General features: G+C 40.3%; 1 protein-coding gene across 1 annotated transcript in view; it reads left to right on the top strand.

The window, feature by feature from the left end:
* carmil3 (capping protein regulator and myosin 1 linker 3) overlaps positions 1-10,000 on the top strand; it is a 253,752-nt gene that overhangs the window by 115,639 nt on the left and 128,113 nt on the right. The window contains exons 11-14 of the mRNA XM_061890406.1: positions 452-546; positions 3,262-3,348; positions 9,120-9,229; positions 9,311-9,388. Of these exons, the coding sequence (XP_061746390.1) occupies positions 452-546; positions 3,262-3,348; positions 9,120-9,229; positions 9,311-9,388 (370 nt within the window). The remainder of the gene's footprint in view (positions 1-451; positions 547-3,261; positions 3,349-9,119; positions 9,230-9,310; positions 9,389-10,000) is intronic.

The raw sequence follows: 10,000 nt of genomic DNA, 5'->3' as shown, positions 1-10,000 counted from the left end.
TTTCGGACCATATTGTTGCCGAATGTGACATTTGGTGGAGGAGGAATTATGCTGTGGGGTTGTTTTTCAGGAGTCGGGCTTGGCCCCTTGGCACACAGCCTCAAGGGTTGGAATCTAGGGGGGGTTAAATCGCCAAAAATTACTCCCGGGCGAGGCCGCCGCTGCTACTCACTGCTCTCCTCACCTCCCAGGTGGTAGATGGGTCTAATAAAATATGCTATAAACATTATCTAACTAGTAGAATCGATTCTTTATTTGGAGCAAATGCGGTGAGGGCATGAAAGAGAAAAAAATTCAACATTTTAAAAAAATTGTCGTTTGAGGCGACCTCAGCTGAGGATCAGGATCCCCCCCGCTCCGTGCAAGACTGGCATCAAAAGAAGCATCCGGAACCTTCAACATAAAATGACCTGATCATCAATTTCAAGTGTGTCTTCTTTCCCCCTTCCAGGGATTTCCCGCAGAAAATGGCGTCGGCACTCTCCGAGAACCCAGGCTCCATGATCCACTCCCTCAACTTGGCTCACAACGCGCTGGACAACCAAGGTACCGCCTCTCTTCTTTTACTTGATCTCATCTTTCGGATTCCTTTTGAAGAATTCCGAATCGCTCGTTTTTCCGCCCTCTGCCGCATTTATTCGCCGCTCGTGCCACAAGCGGCTGATTTGTGCACCTCGTCTTTTGTCTCGTAATTCTGTCCAATTACCCGATCCAAGCAGCACAATACCGATAATTCCCGCTTCTTTTATCCATAACTTATTAATATCTAAAAATTTTATCACACGGACAAAGATAAGACCTTCTGGAGGAAATTTCTGTGGTCGGATGAAACAAAAATGGAGCTGTTTGGCCACAACACCCGGCAATATGTTTGGAGGAGAAGAGGTGAGGCCTTTAATCCCAGGAACACCATGCCTCCAGTCAAGCATGGTGGTGGTAGTATTATGCTCTGGGCCTGTTTTACTTTACAGAGAGTAAATGGGACAATGAAAAAAGGAGGATCAAGCTAAAATCATCAACCCAGAGGTTGGGTCATGGGCGCGGTCGGGTGTTCCAACAGGACGATGAGCTCCAAACACACGTCAAAAGTGGTAAAGGAATGGCTAAATCAGGCTAGAATTAGCATAAAAAAGTAAAAAAATAATAATACTATCACCACCATGCTTTACGGTATGCATGGTGTTCCTGGGATTAAAGGCCTCATTTTTTCTCCTCCAAACAACTCCATTTTGGTTTCATCCGAAATCACACGGACAAAGATAAGACCTTCTGGAGGAAAGTTCTGTGGTCGGATGAAACAAAAATGTTGCTGTTTGGAGGAGAAAAGGTGAGGCCTTTAATCCCAGGAACACCATGCCTCCAGTCAAGCATGGTGGTGGTAGTATTATGCACTGGGCCTGTTTTACTTTACAAAGAGTAAATGGGACAATGAAAAAAGGAGGATTACCTCCAAATTCTTCAGGACAAGCTAAAATATTCAACCCAGAGGTTGGGTCTTGGGCGCGGTCGGGTGTTCCAACAGGACGATGAGCTCCGAACACACGTCAAAAGTGGTAAAGGAATGGCTAAATCAGGCTAGAATTAGTATAAAAAAGTAAAAAATAATACTACCACCACCATGCTTTACGGTTTGCATGGTGTTCCTGGGATTAAAGGCCTCATTTTTTCTCCTCCAAACAACTCCATTTTTGTTTCATCCGACATCACACATGGACAAAGATAAGACCTTCTGGAGGAAAGTTCTGTGGTCGGATGAAACAAAAATGTTGCTGTTTGGAGGAGAAAAGGTGAAGCCTTTAATCCCAGGAGCACCATGCCTCCAGTCAAGCATGGTGGTGGTAGTATTATGCTCTGGGCCTGTTTTACTTTACAGAGAGTAAATGGGACCATGAAAAAAGGAGGATTACCTCCAAATTCTTCAGGACAAGCTGAAATCATCAACCCGGAGGTTGGGTCTTGGGCGCAACAGGACAATGACCCCAACACACGTCAAAAGTGGTAAAGGAATGGCTAAATTTGTATAAAAATGTAAAAAAATAATAATACTACTCCCACCATTCTTTACGGCATGCATGGTGTTCCTGGGATTAAAGGCCTAATTGTTTCTTCTTTCGCTTATCCGAAATTGGGTCGCAGGATCACCTGAGGGTACCACAGACTGCGAATGCTTTTAAAAAGGCTTAAAAACCCTTCTTTTAAAAAAAAAAAAAAAAACTTTTTTTTTTAGATGGATGGAAGGATATTCTAGTTTTTGTTTTATTTTTATTTTTTTATTTTTTTTTATACACTGTAGCACTTTGAGGTTGTTTGCTCAATATAAAGTCACATGGACAAAGATAAGACCTTCTGTAGAAAAGTCCTGTGGTCGGATGAAACAAAAATGTTGCTGTTTGGAGGAGAAAAGGTGAGGCCTTTTAAACCCAGGAACACCATGCCTACCGTCAAGCATGGCGGTGGTAGTATTATTCTCTGGGCCTGTTTATGCTGCCAATGGAACTGGTGCTTTACAGAACGTAAATGGGACAATGAAAAAGGGAGGATTACCTCCAAATTCTTCAGGACAAGCTAAAACAAGGTTGGGTCTTGGGTGCAGTCGGGTGTTCCAACAGGACAATGACCCCCAAACACACGTCAAAAGTGGTAAAGGAATGGCTAAATCAAAAAATAATAATAACATTACCACCACCATGCTTGACGGTAGGTTTGGTGTTCCTGGGATTATCCTCCAAACTCACAATACTCTTGGGTGTTGTGGTCAAACAGCTCCATTTTTGTTTCAGCTGACCACGGAACTTTCCTCCGGAAGGTCTTATCTTTGTCCGTGTGATGTCAGACGAAACAAAAAGGTGAGGCCTTCTAATCCCAGGAACACCATACTTACCGTCAAGCATGGTGGTGGTAGTATCACGGTTTTTTTAAAACTTGGGATTTCCCGCCGGACGCTGGTGGGCCGTAGTTAGCACGGGTTTGCGCTGAAAACTAAGTGTCGTCGTACTTGTGCACTGACTAAGACCATACCATACCATACCAGGGGCCACACATGGCCGGCGCCCCTGCTTATCGGAATACCTTTTCTCTTTTGCCATGGAAATGGTTGACCCAAAATGCGAATAGTCTCGTCAAAAGAATCCTGGCGGTCTAATCCTCGACCCTGAACCTGAACCACACCATGGCCCGCTAACGACGGCCGACAAAGAAACCAAATCACCGCTCCCTGTACTGTTCCGGACCCCGGACTTACCATCTCTGTTCCTCACCCAGGAGTTTCCAACCTGATTCAACAAGTATGTCGGCTCAACAAGGGATTACGCCACCTGAATCTCTCCAAGACCTCCTTGTCCTCCAAAGGTAAGGCGCTCTTGTTGTTCGGTAGACCCAGTGATGCTCTAGGGCAGGGGTCTCTACCTCAAAGAACTGCCCACCCCCCCAAATCTTCCAAACTACGCCTCCGCTCCGGACAGGCTAACCTCTTCCAACCTAAGAGGACAAAGCTATGAAAAAACAGAGACTAGGCATTCTGCTTTGCCGGTGCCTGACCCCCTGAGGGAACCACAGACTGTGAATGCTTTAAAAAAGGCTTAAAAAACAATTTTTTTTAAATCCTTTTTTTTAGATATATGCAAACTAGTTCTAGCTATTAGGCTGTTCTAGTTTTTATTTATTGTTTAATTTTTTATTGTGTTTGTTTTATTACACTATAGCACTTTGAGGTTGTTTGCTCAATGTAAGCTGCTTTTACAAATAAAATCCAATAATATTATTGATGTTAAGCTAATATTGTGACTTACTTACAATTTACAACCTTGTCAAACGCTCAGGTCAGGCTGATTAGGAAAAATCGGAAGGGACTCACAAATAACTGACAGAACACGTATAAGCAACTATATCCATCCATCTTCTTTCGTCAAAAGTGGTAAAGAAATGGCTAAATCAGGCTAGAATTAGCATAAAAAAGTAAAAAAAATAATAATACTACCACCACCATGCTTGACTGGAGGCATGGTGTTCCTGGGATTAAAGGCCTAATTTTTTCTTCTTTCGCTTATCTGAGGTCGGGACGCGGGACCACCTGAGGGTACCACAGACTGTGAATGCTTTAAAAAAAAGGCTTAAAAACCTTTCTTTAAAAAATAAAAAAAATGAAATACTTTTTTTAGATAGATGGATATTGTAGTTTTTGTTTCATTTTGTATTATTATTTTTTAATACACTGTAGCACTTTGAGGTTGTTTGCTCAATATAAAGTGCTTTTACAAATAAAATCCAGTACTATTATTAATATTAGGCTAATTAGATAATTACATGTGACCTACTTACAGTTTACAACCCTGTCAAACGTTATGAAACCATGTGTTAATCTCAAAGATTATTTTTTTTATTTAGCACATAAAAATTGTAGGCTCAGGTCAGGCTGATTAGGAAAAATAAGAAGGGACTCATAAATAACTGACAGAACACGTATAAAAAAACTATATCCATCCATCTTCTTTCGCTTATCCGAGGTCGGGTTGCGGGACCACCTGAGGGTACCACAGACTGTGAATGCTTTAAAAAAGGCTTAAAAACCCTTCTTTAAAAGAAAAAAAAGACTTTTTTTTTTAGATGGATGGATGGATGGATATTCTAGTTTTTGTTTTATTTTTATTTTTTTATTTTTTTAATACACTGTAGCACTTTGAGGTTGTTTGCTCAATATAAAGTGCTTTTACAAATAAAATCCAGTATTATTATTATTATTAGATATGTCAGGCTGATTAGGAAAAATAAGAAGGGACTCAAATAACTGACAGAACACGAATAAACAACTATATCCATCCATCTTCTTCTGTTTATCCGAAGTCAGGTCGCGGGGGCAGCAGCCTAAGAAGGGAAACCCAAACCATGCTTGATGGTAGGCGTGGTGTTCCTGGGATTAAAGGCCCCACCTTTTCTCCTCCGAACATATTGCTGGGTGTTGTGGTCGAAACCGCTGGTTTTTTGTTTCATCTGACCACAGAACTTTCCTCCAGAAGGTCTTATTTTTGTCCGTGTGATGTCAAATGAAAGAAACATTTTTCTGTTTGGCCACAATACCCAGCAATATGTTTGGAGGAGAAAAGGGCCTAGGAACACCAGGCCTACTGTAAAGCATGGTGGTGCTTTACAAAGAGTAAATGGGACAATGTAAAGGAATGGCTAAGTCCTGACTTAGACGTGTGGACAATGCTGAAGAAACAAGTAAAAAAAATTTAGCTGAATTGAACAAGAGTGGTCAAGAATTCATAGTGTGACTATTCCATTTATCTATCAAGACTTCTCTCTCCCGCTATGAGCGTCGTCATTTTTTTTTTTTTTTCCAGAAGAGCTGACCATGTACTTACCCACGTCACGCACGGGCGGGCATCTAAATCTCTCACTCAGGCAGCTGATGTAATGCAGAGGGGATTGGACGCCCTGCCCCCCCCTGCTCCTCCTCCCGTCATTTCCCTCCGATTTGCTGCAAATTAGGGATGAAAAGATTAGCGCTTCGCCGCGGCGCTTCTGGGGACTGGCGCTGTCCCAAGAAAACCCCGGACAACCCAGCCAAATTCGGCTTAGTTTGGTACAATTTTTGTCTTAAATGGTTCGGGGTTTTTGTTACATGGTTATCATGTCCCTTGTTTTCATCCACGTGGCGTACTCTGCCCGGCGAATATTTTTGCCCCTTTTGATGATTTTTAATGAGGACTCGTAATGGCAGTCATTTCCTTTGGGACCAACGTATCTTTTTGTTCCGTTTTTTTCTTTAGAGCAAGGGAAGGGCTTGGCGGACTTGGTCCAAAAATACGGGTTTACTGTTCGCCAGCCGTGCATGCGAGCTCAAGTGTCCCTGATGGATTATTTAGCGTTTTGTGCCATTCCCTTTATCGGGGTTTGTGTATTTAATTGCTGGGAAGTTGTGACTAAAAGATGATTACAGCGCAGCGGTGGAACAAAACAACCAGTACCACATTTTCCGGGCTATATATAGAAGCCGCACCCACTAAATGTAAGAGAAACAAATGTTTTTTATAGGTTTTTGTATTTAATTGCTGGTAAGTTGTGGCTAAAAGATGATTACAGTGTAGAGGTGGAACAAAACAACCATTACCATATTTTCCGGGCTATACATATAAGCCGCACCCACTAAATTTAAGAGAAACAAATGTTTTTTTTTCATGTATTACCCGCACCAGACTATATAGGTTTTTATATTTACTTGCTGGTAAGTTGTGACTAAAAGATGATTGAAGTTTAGAGGTGGAACAAAACAACCAGTACCATATTTTCCGGGTTATATATAGAAGCCGCACCCACTAAATTTAAGAGAAACAAATGTTTTTTTCCATGTATTACCCGCACCGGACTATATAGGTTTTTGTATTTAATTGCAGGGAAGTTGTGACTAAAAGATGATTAAAGTGTAGAGGTGGAACAAAACAACCAGTACCATATTTTCTGGGCTATACATAGAAGCCGCACCCACTAAATTTAAGAGAAACAAATGTTTTTTCCCATGTATTACTACCCGCGCCGGACTAAATAGGTTTTTGTATTTAATTGCTGGTAAGTAGTGGCTATAAGATGATTAAAGTTTAGAGGTGGAACTAAACAACCAGTACCATATTTTCCGGGCTATACATAGAAGCTGCACCCACTAAATTTAAGAAAAAACAAATGTTTTTTTTCCATGTATTACCCGCACCGGGCTATATAGGTTTTTGTATTTAATCGCTTGTAAGTTGTGGCTAAAAGATGATTACAGTGTAGAGGTGGAACAAAACAACCAGTAGTGTATTTTCCAGGCTATATATATATATAAGCCGCACCCACTAAATTTAAGAGAAACAAATGTTTTTTTCCCATGTATTACCCGCACTGGACTATATAGGTTTTTGTATTTAATTGCTGCTAAGTTGTGGCTAAAAGATGATTGAAGTTTAGAGGTGGAACAAAACAACCAGTACCATATTTTCCGGGCTATACATAGAAGCCGCACCCACTAAATTTAAGAGAAACAAATGTTTTTTTTTCCATGTATTACCCGCACCGGACTATATAGGTTTTTGTATTTAATTGCTGGTAAGTTGTGGCTAAAAGATGATTACAGCATAGAGGTGGAACAAAACAACCAGTACCATATTTTCCGGGCTATACATAGAAGCCGCACTCACTAAATGTAACAGAAACAAATGTTTCTTATAGGTTTTTGTATTTAATTGCTGGGAAGTTGTGACTAAAAGATGATTACAGTGTAGCGGTGGAACAAAACGAGTACCATATTTTCTGGGCTATATAGAGAAGCCGCACCCACTAAATTTAAGAAAAACAAATGTTTTTTTTTTCCATGCATTACCCGCACTGGACTATATAAGTTTTTGTATTTAATTGCTGGTAAGTTGTGACTACAAGATGATTACAGTGTAGAGGTGGAACAAAACAACCAGTACCGTTTTTACCGGGCTATATATAAAATCCACACTTACTTAAATTTAACAGAAAAAATGTTTTTTTTTCCATGTGTTACCTGAACAGGACTATACATATACTTTGGGAAATGAGTTATTTACAACATTTTGTAAAAAAAAAAAATCTATAACTTGTCCAGGGTGTACGCCGCCTTCCGCGCGAATGCAGCTGAGATAGGCTCCAGCGACTCCAAAAAGGGACAAGTGTTAGAAAATAGATGGATGGAAGTTTGTTTTTTTAGCCACAGGGTTCAAAGCGTAGGGTTATAGTCCGGAATTTAGGTTAAGCTTGATTCATCCTGAATTTTCGGGAAAAAAATATGTCGTATTAATCAAGAGAATGTTCGGGAGAACACGTGATTACAAGAATATTCCGATACCTGCAGTATAGTGTTGTCCCGATACTAATGTTTTGGTGCCGGTACCAAAATGATTTTGATACTTTTCGGTACTTTTCTAAATAAAGTGGGACCACAAAAAATTGCATTATTGTCTTTATTTCATTAATCAATCAATCAATCAATCAATCCATTTGTATTTTTATAGCCCAAAATCCAGGCGTCTCAAAGGGCTGCACAAGCCACAACTACATCCTCGGTTCAGATCCCACATCGGGGCAAGGAAAGATGTCAACCCAGTGGGATGACAATGAGAAACCTTGGAGAGGACCACAGATGCTTTTTTTTTAAAGATTTAAAAAAAACTCTCCCTGACCACCTGAGGGCACCACAGACTGTGTACGTTAAAAAAAGGCTTAAAAACCCCTTTAAAAAATAAATTAAAAATGTGTTTTTTTTTAGATATATGCGTGCTAGTTCTAGTTTTTATTCAGATTTTTTTTCATTATCTTTTTATTTTATTTATTTGTTTGCTCAATGTAAAGTGCTTTCTATAAATAACATCTATTTTATTATTATTTTTTTTCTGTTTTAACATGTTCCATCTACACTTCTGTTAAAATTTAATAATCACTTATTCTTCTCTTCTTTGATACTTTACATTAGTTTTAGTATCATACCACACATTTAGGTATCGATGCGATACCAAGTTGTTACAGGATCATACATTGGTCATATTCAAAGTCCTCATGTTTCCAGGAATGTGTTTGAGTTTTTAAACATAATATACTTAAAAAATATATATATATATATATATATATATATATATATATATATATATATACTGTATATATATAAACAAAAGATATCGACGTAGATACGCTCCTGTACTTGGTATCATTACAGTGGATGTCAGGTGTAGATCCACCCATTTGTTTACATTGTGACGCCGATGAGCTATTGTATCCTCCTACGGTGTGTAGTGGGGCATGTTTCGCTATTCCTCGTCCTCCAGTGATAATGCTACTTGTAAGAAACTCACTTTATTTGTCACCATGGATTCCAGGATTTGTGATTTAGAAGTTTCGGTGTCATACCTTCACCTTTATCTTTACTTTTTACGCCCAAATGCGTCCGTTTTCCCTTTTCTGTCTACACACCGCGTCTGCTTGTAAGTACTCTGTGTGCGTGCGCTGCCGAACATGCTCCTCGGCTGGTAAAACCAGCAATGTGACCACGTGATGACGGTGGTAACACCCAGTCTGGTGTTTACTTTGATACGTCCAACCTTACCTTCCCATGGTCTCCCTCATAGGTGTGGTGTCCTTGTCCCAGGCCTTGTGCTCCAGTGACGACTACTCCAACTCCCTGCTGCACCTGGACCTCAGCAAAAACCCCGGGGTTCTGTCCGGGGAGGACGCCACGGTGAGGATATATGCAATCAAACGGTACATTTCACCACATTGGTAAGGTAACACCAGCGGGTTTTTTTCTCCACCCCTGCAGAATCTGTACCTGTTCCTCGCCCAGCCCAACTGCCTGGTCCACCTGGACCTGTCGGGGACGGACTGCACCGTGGACTCGGTTTGTTGATCTCATTTTTGATTCTCGTGCGGAATGCAGATCGTTAGAGAACGTGGGTGCATCGTGTTTTGGGGGAGGGTGATATGCCCCCAAAAAACTGTACACCGGACCGTGTTTTCCAGGCCATAGGGCGCACCGGATTTAGAAGACGCATTGCCGATGGGCGGGTGTGGGACAAGGTAGTACAACGGCTGATCAAACAAAACAGAAACCCCTTGCTGCAATACAATACAAAAATATGTTTTTTGAAGTGTCAAAAAGTCAAGGTAAAAGCTGAATTTCAAGGCAAAAGCTATTTTTTAAGGTAAAAGCTAATTTTCAAGTTAAAAGATGATTTTCAAGTTAAAAGCTGATTTTCAGGGTAAAAGATGATTTTCAAGGTAAAAGATTATTTTCAAGTTAAAAGCTGATTTTCAGGGTAAAAGATGATTTTCAAGGCAAAAGCTTATTTTCAAGGTCAAAGCTGATTTTTCAAGTTAAAACCTGATTTTCAAGGTAAAACCTGATTTTCAAGGTAAAACCTGATTTTCAAGGTTAAACCCGATTTTCAAGGTTAAACCTGATTTTCAAGTTAAAAGCTGATTTTCAAGGCAAAAGCTGATTTTCAAGGTA

The sequence above is a fragment of the Nerophis ophidion genome, linkage group LG28 (genome assembly GCF_033978795.1).
Source record: "Nerophis ophidion isolate RoL-2023_Sa linkage group LG28, RoL_Noph_v1.0, whole genome shotgun sequence".
Classification (NCBI taxonomy): domain Eukaryota; kingdom Metazoa; phylum Chordata; class Actinopteri; order Syngnathiformes; family Syngnathidae; genus Nerophis; species Nerophis ophidion.
Note: the sequence above shows the minus strand (reverse complement) of the source record. Positions and strands in the feature narration are given on the sequence as shown.